Genomic DNA, 16,802 nt, shown 5'->3' with positions numbered 1-16,802 from the left:
CTGCCCAAAGACAGTTGTGCCAAGCTTGCATGCGATATAATATATGGTAAAAAAATCATATCATTACTCAACAAAGAAAACAAACAAAAGGTTATCATTATCATTATTATTTAAGTACTGATTAAAATGCTATGAATCCTTGTGTACATTCGATTGATTTCTTAGTTGTTGATGGTTTTTAATAAATATGGGTTGTTGTATGTGTATTTCAGAGAAAGAAAATTTGACTTTGGAATGAGGCTGTAACATAACCAAATGTGGGAAAAGCGGACCACTGTAAATACTTTCCGGATGCATTGCACATGAGTCATTTATTTTAATTTCTGAGGACAGTAAATGTAAAACCAATCAGTGGGTTACACAAAATGACAATGTCCATCCATCCATTTTCTGATATTATATCATTGTGATACAGCAGTATACACTGTGATACATTTGTGCAGATGTTCATGCTTCCAAGTACTGGCTTGCAACACATTTTTTTGTTTGTTTGTTTGTTTTTTATTGACATTTTGAACTGTCCAGTAAAAACAAGTACAAGGACTCAACACATACATGACTATCCCAAATAGAAAAAGGAAATGTTAAAAATCCCAATGAGAATACCAAACTCAAAACCCGGATGTCCAATCTACAGTCCGGGGACCATTTGTGGCCAGCCATCCATTTTTAAGTGACCCACAGCATACAGTATGTTAAAAATGGCATTTGCTACTAATAAATTCATTTTATGTATTGTAGAGTTTTCTTAGATATGCAAATTAACTATTTACAGTTATGCTCTTCATAACCCTGTGGTGAATACAGATAATTGTTTTTTTTACAAGTGTAACGAATATTGCCCGGCACCCCAAATTTTTTTTATTTGCCTTTTTAAACATTTCCCCTGGGGAAGTGTGTGCGTGCCTTAACCCTGTGCCTTAGTTGACCAAGTCTGCTTCAAGCGCACGGAAGAGGCGGGACTACTACTCCGACCCCCTGGGACACAAGTTTAAAAGCCAGCGCGCGAAGGAACTTCCCCCTCTTCTTCGCTCTTCTCCCTCTTTGCTCTTCTTGCCCCATGAACTTCTCCTGACCATCACGAGAGACGTGGTCGCTCTCAGCGTGTTCGGTGGCTTCCTTCTTTGAGGGCCCCAAAGCACGCATCACGCAAGGACTAGCAACCACACTGCGCGTCCCAAAATGCGTGTCTGTTCCTGCCGAGAGCCGACCCACCTACCTTCCGCTCTATGAATCACGCAGCGTCCCGCCGACCCGGTTCCACGACGGCTGTTAGGCACCGAGCCGCTGCACACCAGTGACCCATTTCTGCTCCAGCCGTGCGCCCGAAACGCCCCGCAGCACCCAAACCAACTGACTGCGGCCTCTCAACCACGCAAGCACATCATCACCAAATGGGACTCTGCCATCCAAGGACTTGCCGCGGCCTCCACGCCGCGCGCGCACCTCGCCGCCAACCGGAAACCTGCAGCGGCCTCTCAGTCGTGCGCCTATCACCATCAGCCAGAGACACCACTGCAGCATTCCAGCTCCGCGTGTGCCGACCGCCCAGATCACCTCCAAAGGAGTTTTCTTCAACTGAGGATCGACGCTCGCTGAGTCCCTCTCTCTCCCGTGCACCTGAACCAGTCCATAAGTGCGCCTTCATTGCAATCTGTCCATACCACTGGTGCAACGCTTTGATTCAAATATAAAAGGATTGACAGGTCAAAACGCTTGCATCTCTATTTCCCATCTACCTTTTTCATTACCTTTTTATCTTAGTTCGTTGGGTTGCATGTTTTCTTTTTATCTTTGATTCACATTTTTTATTATGTTTCATTAACAAGTTAGGCTGTGACTGATATATGTGTGTGTTTACTAAATACATTTGTTGTCTAGAAATTCCATTTCTCCCGAATCATTTGTGTTTTCTGAGTGGATTAGTAATTCTCTTATTAAAGCAAAGAACTCCATGGTTAACTATAGTAGCAACTTCAGATTATGAATACTTCACAATAGGATTTTTTTTATTTTGCTCCTACAAACAAGCAAATTCAAAGTGGTGCCCCCAGAGGTTGCTGAGGAAATTATAACTCACCTCAGTACTGTCTAAATTTCTCGTTCGCCATTACGGCAACCCAAATAATCGCTACACAAGCACAAATGTTTTCCTGCACTTTCTGCTCTGTGTCAATGTCCAAATTGTTAGCATATCACATGAATGATTCACAAATAACTGCTTATAAAATGGACATCTTATGACAGATTGCTCCTGTTTTGATTCTGAATGTAGAGATGGCATTCAGGGACAGATATTTTCTGGTAGGTTACAGTGTCCCTGACCACACCAAAATCTTGTAAAATCCCAACCTATTTGCCTTGTAGGAAGCTGCAGCAGGTTATAAAAAAAAAGTAAATAAAATAAATAATATATAAACAATATACAATTGCTTGATGAACTGATCAAGTAAATAAAAGCCCAAAAATTACATCCTTCCATTTTTCAGAATGTGGCCCTCAGAGAAAAAGGTTTGGACACCCCTGGTTTAAATGGTCTATCCAATATATTACATACTGGGCTTGTCTGTTGTTAGATGAAGACCATGTCACTTTTAATGACCAATGTATGCAGAGTTCAAGGTAATTCCAAATGTGTTGAGCGATATACACACAGGGAATTTGTTTTAAGGGTTTTTGCCTACATACGTCGTGGGCACTTATGAAGTGGCTTTGCCAAATAGCAAAGTTGGCTTGTACCCTTCTTAAATATGAAAGCAAAGCAGACCTGCCAACAATTACTAACAACAGTCTGGCATCGTAAAGGTTGTTTACCATCATACCTGTAATAGGTGCCTCCACTTCCAGCATGCACTTTTCTTGGCGAAGGATGTTGGCTCCATCGTTGATGATCTTTAGCGCCACATCTTCTTCCACTCTGCCCTCTTTGACGAGGTGGTTTCGCAGCAGCTCTGCATTGGGCTTGCCATCTTCAAATAGCTCTTTTATGGTCAGTTTATGTTGTGGGGGGTATGGTACGGCTGTTGAGGGCGGTAAAAACAAACATTGCTTTATTTGGATAAAAAGGGAAAAAGCAGTTGTGAAATCATCAAGAGATGTGTTTTAGCATTTATAGGCAAGAAGCTCGGGCTCAGAGATGACAGGGAAACTTTAGGAGTTAAGAAATAGATGTGCAAGAGTGGAAAAAAATTAGGAAGAAATTACGAAGGGGAGGGGTTTACCCATTCATCTGCATCACCTATACAATACTATAAGATGCATAATACACAGCATGAAGCCCGGCACCTTACATGACCTGCCCTCCATTTGCAATCTGCTCCACACCACCCACACAATCCTTTTTGCCATCAGCAAAAAAAGGTCAGTGCTTTTGAGGCTGGAACTTGGGAGCTTCATGATTAAAATGAAGCTAAAAGGCAATTTGTTTTCACTCTCTAATTTAGTGACAATGTAGTGCTGCTAGGAAGACAGCCACCACAGCTGCAAGTGAAATAAAGAACATACTAGCAGGATCGAAATATAATCTACAATGGACCCAAAAAAAATGTCAGTCTCTATGTCAGTCCTTGGAGATGGTCTGAGTCATTAAACATCGATTGGATACCAATATGCAAGCTCAGCACTTGGATTGCACGTCAGCAACAGCAAACTGAGTAAATTGTCACTGTCGCCCAAAAATATTTTTTTCATGTTTAGGATAAAAAGATAAACATGCTTTTTCTTTGAACAGGCACAAATTGGTTCCTTGTGTATTTCCACAACGTTGGACTAATCTTGTGTTATATAGTGCCATGAAATGTTTGCCCCTTCTCTAAAATTCTTACTTTTCTGCTTAGTTCCCTATTTAACGATTACGATTTAAAAAAAAAAGAAGCTATTTTTTAAATGGTCATTTGGTAATTTGATTTAAGGGGAAAAAGTGTGTGAAAAGTGTGACCCCCTTATTAAATCATGAATTTAGTGGATAATCACATTTTTGGGTTCACTTTCACTGACCACACCCAAGCAAGCATGATTACCACCAGAACTGGTCATTCAAAAAAATCACCTAAATAGAGCCTGTCTGATAACATGAAGTCCACCAAAAGATCCCTATAAGATCCAAGTAAATGACATTATCCAAAGAAATTCAAGAACAGATGACAAATGACGTAATCGGGGCTGCAACTGACTTTTATTAATTGACATATGTGGATTGTATCATAGCAATAATCTGTTGATTAGCTTGTCAAAGTAACAGAAAATGACATGATTGCTACAAGCCTTCAATGAAAAACACATAATAGAACACACATAACACATTTCAAGATAAATACTACTGTACATAACAGTGCTAAACAACATCCATCCATCCATCTTCTACCGCTTATCCGAGTTCGGGTCGCGGGGGCAGCAGCTTTAGCAGGGAAGCCCAAACTTCCTTCTCCCCAGCCACTTCAACCAGATCCTCCAGCGGGATCCCAAGGCGTTCCCAGTCCAGCCGAGAGACATAGTCTCTCCAGCGTGTCCTGGGTCGTCCCCGGGGCCTCCCGCCTGTGGAACATCCCCGGAACACCTCTCCAGGGAGGCGTCCAGGAAGCATCTGAACCAGATGCCCGAGCCACCTCAACTGGCTTCTCTCAACGTGGAGGAGCAGTGGCTCTACTCCGAGTCCCTTCGGGATGACTGAGCTTCTCGCCCTATCTCTAAGGCAGAGCCCGGGCATTCTGCTGAGGAAACTCATTTCGGCCGCGTGTATCCAGGATCACAGCTCGTGACCATGGGTGAGGGTAGGAACGTAGATCGACCGATAAATCGAGAGCTTCCCCTTTCGACTCAGCTCCTTCTTCACCACAATGGACCGATACAGAGGCCGCATCACTGCAGACACTGCACCGATCCGCCTGTCGATCTCCCGCTCCATCCTGCCCTCACTCGTGAACAAGAGGCTACCAGCGAGGCTAGGGAGTGTGATCCCTCTATAGTTAGAACACACCCTCAGGTCCCCGTTTTTAAAAAGGGGGACCACCACCCCAGTCTGCCAATCCAGAGGCACTGTCCGCGCGATGTTGTAGAGGCGTGTCAACTACGACAGCCCCACAACATCCAGAGCCTTTAGGAACTCTGGGCGGATCTCATTCACCCCCAAGCCCTGCCACCGAGGAGCTTTCCAACCACCTCAGTGACTTCGAACCCAGAGATAGGAGAGCCCACCTCAGAGTGCTCAGACTTTGCTTCCTCAAAGGAAGACGTATCAGTGGAATTGAGGAGGACTTCGAATACAGTGTTGATGGTGCACTGCTTTCTTCTCCTGAGACGCCGGATGGTGGACCAGAATTTCCTCAAAGCCGTCCGGAAGTCGTTTTTTTTTCCATGGCCTCACTGAACTCCTCCCATGTCCGAGTTTTTGCCTAAGCGATCGCTGAAGCCGCCTCCCGCTTAGCCACCCAGTACCTGTCCCACAGGCCAAAAAGGCCCGATAGCTTGACGGCATCCCTTACCGCTGGATTCGAGGATTGCCGCCACGACAAGCACCAACCACCTTACGGCCACAGCTCCGATTGGTCATCTCAACAATGGAGGCGCGGAACATGGCCCACTCGGACTCAATGTCCCCTTCCTCCCCCAGGACAAGGGAGAAGTTCCGCCGGAGGTGGGCATTGAAACTCCTTCTGACAGGGGATTCCATCAGACGTTTCCACCAAACCCTCATAATACGTTTGGATCTGCCAGGTCTGACCGGCATCTTCCCCCACCATCACAGCCAACACACCACCAGGTGGTGATCAGTTGACAGGTCCGCGCCTCTCTTCAGCCGAGTGTCCAAAACATGCAGCCACAAATCTGATGACAAGACTACAAAGTCGATCATCGAACTGCGGCCAAGTGTGTCCTGGTGCCAAGTGCACAGATGGACACCCCTATGTTTGAACATAGTGTTCGTTATGGACAATCCGTGGCGAGCACAGAAGTCCAATAACAGAACAGTGGGCTGGGCGGCAGCCAAGGGCGGGGACCTTGATGGTCTGATCCCTGGCTACAGAAGCTAGCTAAACAACATCTAATCTAGAAGTTTCTTTTTTTTTTCCCGTTTCAGGTGCATATCTCATTTTGTAGATTAATGTATAACTTTTAAACTAAACTAGTAAAGCAAAGCTAAATATTTTGGACAAATAGGCTAAAGGTTAAATAAATATATTATATATTTTATTTTTCTTTTGCACAATGCATTTTCTAATTTTACGCAATCTGAATTCAATATATTCTATATATAATATATAAAAATATATATACATAGGTGCCTGAGAAGGGTGAAATACATGTAAAAATATTTATTTTCATATTGATAGTTTAATACTATAGTATTCATCAGGCACGTGCAGGGGGGCTATAGGTGCCGGGGCACATGCCCTTTTGGCACTGATGCCCAAAGTGCCCCTTTGTCCATTTATTTATTTATCTATTTTATATATATTTTTTAATAGTTTGTGAAAGTAGTTTTGTTGCCTGTCAAAACTAAAATTAAGCAACATCATTTACAAATTTAATAATTTGAATCTTCATACACAAATGTCAAAAAGTTTTTATGGTGATTGGCATTGCAGACAAACAACAGTTTCATTATGTGTGATTTATTGTTTAGTCATTATTCCAATTAAGAATTTTACAATGGATTACCCCCCCCCCCTCACACACACACACAGACACGCACGTACGCACACACATATCTACATAGACCCTCTAACAATTTCGATTAATCCCGATACGAATCTTTAAATTGATTATTGCTATTTTTTTCTTTTACTCAAATTTAGAAAATACTTATCAGTAAACTTGTACATGTACAATGTAAGATTTGTATGAAAATGTATTTATCTGAAACTTCAGACTTATAAGCCACTGTATTTAACAAACAGGTTGCAGTCTGTTTCATGTTTGAACAGCACTGAAATAAAATATTAAGGCTTAATGTTCTATTAATATAACATTCTCCCATGCTTTAAGTGTGAAACCTAACCCAAAGTAAGACATTTTGTTGAATATTTCCATCAAAAAGTGATGTTTAAAAATCGATTAGACCGCATATTGAATCGATTCGAGAATTGCACACTGTAATATCGCGATATATTGCCGAATACATTTTTTTAACACCCCTAGTGGATAGTGCAGGCACGTTATCATGCGCCCCTTTTTTTTTTTGCTTTGAGCACCTGCCCCTCTAAAGGTCACTGCACATCCAGCCCAACCATGCATCATGTATAGTTTTTGGTTCTAATTGAAAATGCACTAATCATTTCTAGCCAGAAATGTTACGGTCACAGTATGGGCTTCAAATTATGTTTCACCATCATTTACAAACATGTCAAGAACGCTGGTCCAACCAGTTTAATCAAAGTTTAGTGTACTAGAATCGGAATTCTAGGGATGGCCGAGTACCGATACTAGCCTTATTTTAAGGTACTGTTATTTGTGGAGGTTGCCGATACTAGCCAAAGTTACTTAAGACATACAAAATCTGACAATACTAAATCATCATCATCATCGTGTCAGAATTGTTTGTTTTTAAAGGTGCTATACAAATAGTTTATTATTATTATTTACATCCCCCTTTTTACCAACAAAACAACACAGAATCTTCCACAGCAAGAGCAAGATTACAGTAAGAGGGATCTTGAAGCATTCCTATTTACACAATCCCTCAAAATCAGGGTTGCATAGCGCCGGCCCTTCAGGGCCACTATCCTTCATGCTTTAGATCATGGGTGTCCAAGCTCGGTTCCTGCAGGTTTTGGAGGTTGTATTGGCGAAGGGGATGGGAGGCGAGTTGGACAGGAGGTGGGTCTCAGTCCTGTTATTACATCTCCTCTAGCGTCACGATCCACAAGTGACTGACGGCGAACTAACGTTACATGCGGTATATCCTGTTGTGACACTTTTTTTTTCTTTTTAAATATATTTTTAATACATTTTCTTGAAAACTTCTTGGGTGGTGACCAATTTACTTGGGCGGCCTGCCCAAGTATTAACATGGTGTGGCAAACACTGGTTTACATTGCACATAAAAAAACACACACACTACAATGCATTGACTGGTGTGGTATAAATAACCAGTAAGTGGTCCTCAGCCTACGAGGCACGGCCGTGAAGAGAGCCGTAAGCTGAGGTGGTGCAAGCTTTAAGAACAGATTAGGTAAAGCCTCTATTAGCCATGGCTTCCAGATTCAGGGGCTGTTTACTTAAAAGCCCTGACACACTCGAGACAGCTGCATGAGGGAAGAAAGTGTTTGTTTTTTTAAATAGATAAATAATTAATGAAAAGAAAAATGACCAAGGAAAACCCCTCACATGAAGGAATCGATTAATGATTTAATAAAAATGACAACCAAAAATAAAACTCCACCAGACAGGCAGATAGATAGATAGATAGATAGATAGATAGATAGATAGATAGATAGATAGATAGATAGATAGATAGATAGATAGATAGATAGATAGATAGATAGATAGATAGACTAAATAATCCCGGAAAATAATTGGAATTTGACCTAAATAGTAAATGGAGAAGCTTCGTCTACACCATAGGGTCCCAAATGTGTTTCACAAAGCCCAACATTCATTTGTTTGAAAACTTATAATGAGGGGTGTTCAGATAAATCGTCTGATATTCGTGAAAGAACGCTTGCTCTATGGTCGCCAATCCAGATCGTTAATGACCGATCGATCACCCTATATTGCCCATTATTTTTAATCACTATGTACTTTTCTTTGTACAATTCACAAGCAAACGTCATGTACAGTAACTGAGAAAGTTACATTTCAAAATGTGACACGGGTAGTAGTACTGAATAAAAAAAACAATTCTATAAATTACTTATCTTTCACCAGCAATGATCAAAGCATTGCAAATAATTAGGATTTGACCTGGAAGTCACATTATACACACAACCTAGAGTTAGTTTCCTTTACAAATAAAAAAATTAATAAAAAATGTGACATAAATGTGAGCGTTAAATATGACACACATGTATGACAAGGATTAATGTCCTTATAACTTAATAAATGAACATGTACAGTATTGCACCACACGATGCACTCTGGGAACCGAGTGGCTAGTTAATGAAAAAAATATATGCTTTGTATTGATAACACAAGTTTTGGCATTGACAAAAAAGTCAGCCTCATGAAAATTGTTTGAGATTTGAGCATGCTATGGCTTATTTTCAATGCACCATTGCACATGCATTGCCTATGCCTTCTATGGGAACGGTGTTGCTAGTAGCTAGCATTAGCTTGACTAGCATTACCATATATTTGTTGACGCTGTCTGGACTCAGCTCAGTCGCTTTAGTATTCTCATAATCAGTTTTGTATTTTATTTATTTATTCATTCATGGATATATACAGTAGGAGATACCGGTATCGGCAGAGGCCCCGATACTGCATTAAAACAGTGGTGTCGGTATCGGTGAGTACTAACAAGTAACATACCATTAATTCTGACACTAAAACAGGAATATGTAGATAAGTAACAAAAAAATGTAAACATTTTTTTTCTTCTTCTTTTTGTGAGCAAAACTAATGTCACTGAAAAGAGTTACCGATTTCGCAAGCTATTTGGCTACCGGACTCCCACACCATCGCTAGCAACAAATGACGGCAGTTATCCCCATGAGATGGCAAATCCAGTCCCGACATCTCCCTTGCTCTCGCGAAAACGGTCACATAAACGAAGCAAAACAAAGACGCCATCTTAGAAAATAACAATAAATACGGTATGATCCAAAATGTTGTCATCGTACCATTTTCGCCTGCATCATACAAATAGGATGAAACTTCATCAGCATGTCCTCAAATACCTCAGAATTAGTTGCGATATGTTTATATTTAAAAAAACAAACAAACAAAAACAAGCTACCTTTCAATACTTTTGGGGGAGTTAATGATTACTTAATAACCCGTACCTGTGATACACATTAAATTATGGCTGGAAGGCATAAAATGAAAAAGTAGGCGATAGAGGAGATTCTCCTGTACATCATACCTAAAAATTGATGCGGAAACCCCATTTTTAAACAGCCAGAGCGGATTTTTTTCTGAGGGGAGCTCAAACTGACTTGGCGTGATATGATCACAATTAAAATGGCGTAGTGAATCTGGGCGGAGCCTGCTCCTTTGTCACATATCGAGAATATGCCACCCCAATTAACCCAAATGAAATTCCATTCAGATTTGCCCTGTGATCATGATATGGAGTATTTTCATTGGAAATACAAGCCTCCAAATAAACATGACTCGTGATTATATTTGTTTAGGCCATATAGGACATTTACAAACATCTGTTTTTATTTGGGGAAAATAATGATCCATATTTCTCCCTATTTTCTGACGTTATAAACCAAAACAGTACCTGAATCATAATTTGTCTTTTCTGCACTGTCAATTTGAAGCAATGTCCTATGTTACATCATAGATGATCTGTATCGGCGTCTTAAAACCCTGATCATAACACCCCTAATTATAATCAGCAGGCGGATCACTGCCACGTTGTTCTGAACTACGGAATGTTTGTTCTTTAAATTTCAAATGGCTTACCTTAAGTACAATCTCGCATTGCTTTGTGGCCAACGGTAGAATCTGGGTCGGTTATTGCACCCTTTGGTGTTGTAAAATAGTCAGCAAATATCCCAAATGCTGGATGGTTTAGCTTGCATGCTACTTGGTACAGTAGCTAGCTGCCAAGACCATAGACATATTAACTGTAGATCAAGCCATATGTTTGGCTCCATTAAGTTCATTATAACTCATTGAATTCTTTTGTGATTTTGACGCAAATTGGTTTGTTACAAACATCAGACTTGCAGCTATGATACAATCCAAATATGTAATTTTATAATCAGGGCTTTAATATAGAGACCATCACGGGACTGCCTGTTCAGGTTGGCGGCACTCACTCAAGGCTCCATCATAGATCTCGATGGCGATGGCCACTTTGCCTGAAATGTACATGTTTTGCTTCCTTTTTCTAAATGATGGCATAGTGTTTTAAAATGTCTTGCACAGCTTAGTATCTTGTTGCGCTGTTGGCGTTTGAACTAACAATCGGGAAGAAAACACACGCATTTGTGTCAAATCACCGGATAAGTTTTGCAGTGTTTCCCACCCCATGTTAATACTTGGGTGGGCCACCCAAGTAAAGTGGCCACCACCCAGGAAGTTTTCTTAAAAATATATTTAAAAAATAATAATAAAACGTGTTGCGACCACATGTAATGTTAGTTCGCCATCACTTTGTGGATCGTGAGGCTTGAGGAGACGTAGTAACAGGACTGAAATAAATGACAGTGGATAATTTCCCGCGGCACACCTGATGATTTCTTAAGAAACACTAATGTGCCACAGCATACTGGTTGAGAATCACTGATTTAGACAAACATAAGACAGGAAAAAAATGATAGATGCATGGTGGCCATGGCACAAGAAGAGTGAAAAGGCAGCAAACGGCAGCAGTTATGTTGACCAAATTTATAAGCTTTTGACCATGACGAACATACACACAATAATAAACAGCATATAACAAAGATAAATGCAAAGTGTGTCGCCAAATGTGGCCAGAGCAACCTGTTCAAATACAGATAGAGAAGTAGATCTGTCTGTCATTGAACAGCAGCACTTCATTCAAACAGAGTGCAGGGAAATAACACAAGCACAAATGTTTGCTCTCTCAACAGGGTGAAGTAAGCTTTTGCACCCCAGTGAGGAAAAATGTTTTGTTAAAAATAAATACGTACCGCCGCCCCGAGCTGGGTAATTTATTAGAGAGCGCCGTTCTTAATTAGCATTAATGTTTGATGAACTCTTCAAAACGACAGACACACATTGGGCTACTGCTGCACTGCATCAACACCCACACTGTCTGGCATGACAACAAACGAGTCACCAAACAAAAGCGCTACTATCTACCATCCTGCCTACTGTGGACAGTGTTTCACCAGTGTTATGAGCCAGCGCCTAGAATATGTTTGCTATTGTTTAAAAATCAATACGATACACAGAATTGAATTATGAAGATGTGGCTGGGTAGAGATGAATGGAGCAGACTGTGGCTGACTGAATTATAAAACCCACTTCAGATTGCTCTAATTATCAGTGAATGCATTATCCTAGCATGGTAATTAGCCAATCCTTGAGATTATTCCTCATCACCGTCAGTCAAACATAGGGTGGTGGTGGTGAGCAAAATCCGCTCTTATGCCAACTTTTATTTCATTTCAAACAGCGGAAGATCTCCTTAGCTGCTTTAAGGCATCTTGGCACCTGCAGGTCTGAACTATAATAAATGGTATTTCAAACATTACTGAATCAATCAGAAATGACTAAGGGCATATGCCGCATAAGGTAGTGTCACGGTCCGAAGTAAAACAGTTTGACAATCGGAGAACAGCTTTTGCTGCAAGTGGAAAATCTGTTCAGAAAATTGATTAAGTGACCAAGCTCGTTTCTTACTTACCTATCTTACAATTATTACCAGATAATGACCTTAACTATTAATAAAATTAGAGAAATGTATCCCAAAGATTAAAATTTACAGCACAGTACACTTGACATCAAAATTCAACCTGTTTCAAGGGGGCTGTCCTGTCTCATGAAAATGAGCCATTGCTCACCCCGCTTTCCTCTACTGCTGGGCCAATGCCAAATACCGGGTGGCTTGATTACGCCTGATGCGTGGCAGACAGCCCAACTATGTGTATTATTGCAATTAACAAGTCAAATACCCATCATATCTCCCTTGGAGAAAAAAAATGAACAGTTGTCAGTTGTACTAAAATGATCTGTACTGTCCTTTCTGGTACCCTATTTACACCCAGATGTCGGTAGTAATGAGTTACATTTACTCCGTTACATTTACTTGAGTATCTTTTTGAAAAAAATGTACTTCTAAGAGTAGTTTTACCACAAAATACTTTTTACTTAAGTAGATGTGTGAAGAATTAACGCAATTCTTACTCCGCTATAATGTGCTACACTAGAGTCATTACCCGCCGCCCCATTCATACATTAGATTTACAGTATTTCCACGTTAAGTGCTCCGCTTGACTGACTGTGTGGGAGCATTTCCACGGACAGGACATGTACATATATACAGGAAATGCGAACCTAGTTGAAGACTGGCAGGCATGATGAGGATCCGAAAGAGTCAACTGAAAGATGACGTCTTGATGCTTTCGCTTTAAGAAACTGCCACCTTTGGTCATTAGACTGGGAGGCAGCGCCGAGCGAGTTACGCCACAATTTGTGAATGGATTGTGCATGCTTGGGCTAACGTATCTGCTTGCACTGTTGTTTAAGCTAAAAAAGTATTTATTATTTTATGATTTGAAGATGTCAGCATTTGGTCTGTCTGATGACATTAAAAATAAATCAGACTTCATGTTCAAGCAGTTGCTCAGTACTTGATTATTCTTTTCAGTGAACACTTTTTTTATGAGTACTTTTTACTTTTACTTGAGTAATATTATTTTTGAAGTAACGCTACCCTTACTTGAGTACAATTTTGGGCTACTCTACCCACTGCTTACACCTTACACCTAAGGGTTGTCTCACACTGTGTGATGCTTCCGAATGCAACTAGGACTCTACAATTGCAAAAAAAAATGACATTTGGACGCTCACCACCATAAAATGAGTGATTTAATGTATAGACTGCCTGCAATGTGAACTGTACGAGCCTGTATTGCGTTCTGAGGTTCCCCATACAAAATGTTGTACTATATTTCTTTTTTCATCCATAAAATGATAGTGTCTGTCAAGTAAATGTCAGTCTAGCTTACTGTAGAAAGTAAACATGGGTGAGAATAATGACAAAAAAATGAGAAGACAGTATACTGAAAGGTGGCACTTAAATGTAACCGGCGTGGGTACATGTGCCACTTGCATACATTTTTACTACACGCTTTTTTACTTCATACCCAAGAACATAGGACATTATAAATATGGTTAATAAGTATTGTTGTCAAACACAATATACTCTATGTGTACTGTATATAATGTGTTTCTATCACTTGCCAGCATGCCACGCACGCTCTGTGCATTTTGATTGGCTATAATTTGCGATGTCGCCACATCGTCCAACTGCGATTCAGATTTTGAATTGTGGCAAAAGTGTGGTCAAGACTCGTTCTGGCGTCCACTCGTGTAATATTGTGGCAGAACCCCGCATCGTCAGCGAGTGTTCACTGGAGCTCTGCCGCAACGCTCAGTGTGCAGTGGCCCTAAAGAGTGGGACTTGGCACACAGCAACCTCTGTAGGTTTACAGAATTGGTACGTCTATGTAACATTGGGAATGGAATCCAGAGAAATGCTCCTTTTCTCAGGGAATTATCTTCTTGTAATTTACAGCCATACATAAAGAGAATAAAAGCTAAACGTCTTTTAGTATTGTGCTTTGTAGTTAGACTGGTATGTCAGACTGTTTACATAGCTGATGCTACTATTACATCTTCTCTAGAATCCCTGTGGTAGCTATGCAAACCAGGTCAAGGTTTACTATTCTAAACTGGACCATAGTGAACTGAACTACATTGCATGATGGAAACAAGCTGCTACTTACATTATTGAGGCAAAGCAGCTACTTCCGCTGTATTATCATGGATTTAATGGAGATCCCATTTTAATTAAACATATTAGTTTGGGGCTTTCCCTAAATCAGAAAAGGTTCCTAAGTAATGTCACCCTTTTTCCTTCTCAGGTTCCTGTTCTCTCTGGCCAGCAAGCGGCTGGCCATGTTGGGAAGATCACTGGGGAGATTCTTTCCACAATTAACTCACTCACTCTCTACTGGCTCACACTTCAGCATTCCAGTCCCCTGGCAGGACACTCTCAGAGTGCCCTTGCAGACAGACAGGGATGTGAGCTGTGCTTGCTCGAAGTAGTAGTACTGCTGGTTTAAGTTGGGCAGGGTTCTCTCTCCTGGGAGTTACCTCAGCCTTGCCCCTGCCTGCCTAGGGTAGACACAACAAATTGTGTGCGCTGCCAGTTCAATGGAGCAGAGAGACCTCAGGGTGAAAGAATCCATCTTGTCAAGTTCTGCTAGCAACCTGATCACACCTTGGGTATTCCCGTGAGTGAGCAAGGCCCTGAAGAATTAGGTATTCATCTCTCCTAAATGTCAAGGACAGTGAGCACAAATATAGGACTGTGACTCTCCTTTAATTTATGCTTAAATGCCACATACATAAACAAAATAACTGCAGCGTAGATGATGCGGTTATTAAGTTTCACGCTGTCATTTTCCAGAATCTGCAGCAATGGAACAGGTGATAAGTATTTTCAATGTGTCATACATTTTTCCTTACACCACAAACTAAGATCTGCAGACCCTTTTAGGGAGCGATTCTTGTAAATAAATCAAATAGCAAGACTCAATCCAAATGAAAAGGCCAGTATGTTGAGTGCCAGTGAAGACAATCACTCACCTTTAATGAGCCGCTCCGTTGTGGACTGTTTCTCTGCTTTATCTTTATCCTTTCCCGACATCTTCGCTTCGTGTGTATTTCGCAGTTGAAATATTGCTCTGTTCTCCTCCCGGCTATCTTGGTACGGAGTCTCACATCGGTTTCGTGGTCTTGACTTTCGGTTTAAATGTTGATATTTCCAACAAACAGTGGAGGGGAAAAAGAAAAAGGCTAGACTAGGAGCTCCAGCTCTTTGTGGTGTGCTAGCTTCCTTGCAGCAACATTAGTGCTGGAGAAGAATTACGGTGTAATAAATGTTTGCATGAATATAAGTTTATAACACGAAGAGGGGGCTCATTTGCTTTGTAATCTCTGACAACAATAGCAAAAATATCTGGCTATTACCTAGAGCGAAGGGTGCCGTTAAAAGATAATCCGATTGAGTTACTCTATTTTTCGCTAGTTAGCCAGCTAACATTTTAATGTAGTGGCAAGTGGGCGAACAGGAAAAGACGGCAAAGGATTCATCTTCTAGGTACAAGCCGTTCCCTGAGGGAAAATGACGACCGCTAGGTAACACACATAAAAACGTAAAGTCGTTCCAAGACACCGAGTCGTCTTGACAGTGTATCCTCCTCCACAGATTAAAGTGTAATCTGACAGTGTGGAGCAGCGGTGGATTTCCTACAACATGGTGGAGCCGCCGTGACGTGACTATGGAAACGTGACACGTGGGTAAGGGCTGCGTTCACAAACACTATGCGTTCTACATCTACACGAACAAACAATAAATTCATTATTGAAGGAGTTGTTTGCTAATGTAACAAACGCCTGCGCTTGTCTTTTTTTTGGGGGGGGGGGGGGGGGGGATTCGTGTCGTGGCCAACAACCACAGATTAATATACATATACTAATTAACATTCACTATCTACCCACAAAAAATAAGTATATTGCGCATTCAGGTGCACGGATCAATTTAAATGCATTACTATAACCTGTAATGCACACAAACACTGGATATGTTGATGAAGAGGATTGTTTAAACAACAGTACATAAAATAACCAGGAACGGAATTAAATGTTTGTGAATTTTACACTTGGAGCGATTTGAAGTTTACATAATACACCCACTTACTTAAAAATAATAATCGAACGAACATTTCTTTCAAGTATTCACTAGAAGGATTAACACGGGGGGAATGAAATCCTTGCAATAATTAGTATACCCTTAAATAGGTATGTTTATCGTTCATGTATGCATAATTTGCCCCATGTTCTATATTTATACAATATAGTGACGTTTCCAACTAGTAGCCTACCTACTGTTTATATCCTGACAGGCTCATGCATTATCAATCCAAGACACT

At 40.9% G+C, this 16,802-nt stretch overlaps 1 protein-coding gene across 3 annotated transcripts in view; it reads right to left on the bottom strand.

Moving 5' to 3' along the window:
• The window catches only part of ppp3cca (protein phosphatase 3, catalytic subunit, gamma isozyme, a), a 52,313-nt gene extending 36,193 nt beyond the window's left edge, over window positions 1–16,120 (bottom strand). For 2 of the 3 annotated variants that reach the window (XM_077561275.1, XM_077561277.1), the window contains exons 1-2: window positions 15,457–16,120; window positions 2,823–3,020 (exon numbers count right to left, since the gene is read on the bottom strand). In XM_077561275.1, coding sequence (XP_077417401.1) covers window positions 2,823–3,020; window positions 15,457–15,517 — 259 coding nt within the window. In that variant the 5' untranslated portion in view covers window positions 15,518–16,120. The remainder of the gene's footprint in view (window positions 1–2,822; window positions 3,021–15,456) is intronic. The other variant, XM_077561276.1, reaches the window with a different exon arrangement.
• Window positions 16,121–16,802: the final 682 nt, after the last annotated feature.

The sequence above is a fragment of the Vanacampus margaritifer genome, chromosome 3, assembly GCF_051991255.1.
Source record: "Vanacampus margaritifer isolate UIUO_Vmar chromosome 3, RoL_Vmar_1.0, whole genome shotgun sequence".
Classification (NCBI taxonomy): domain Eukaryota; kingdom Metazoa; phylum Chordata; class Actinopteri; order Syngnathiformes; family Syngnathidae; genus Vanacampus; species Vanacampus margaritifer.
Note: the sequence above shows the minus strand (reverse complement) of the source record. Positions and strands in the feature narration are given on the sequence as shown.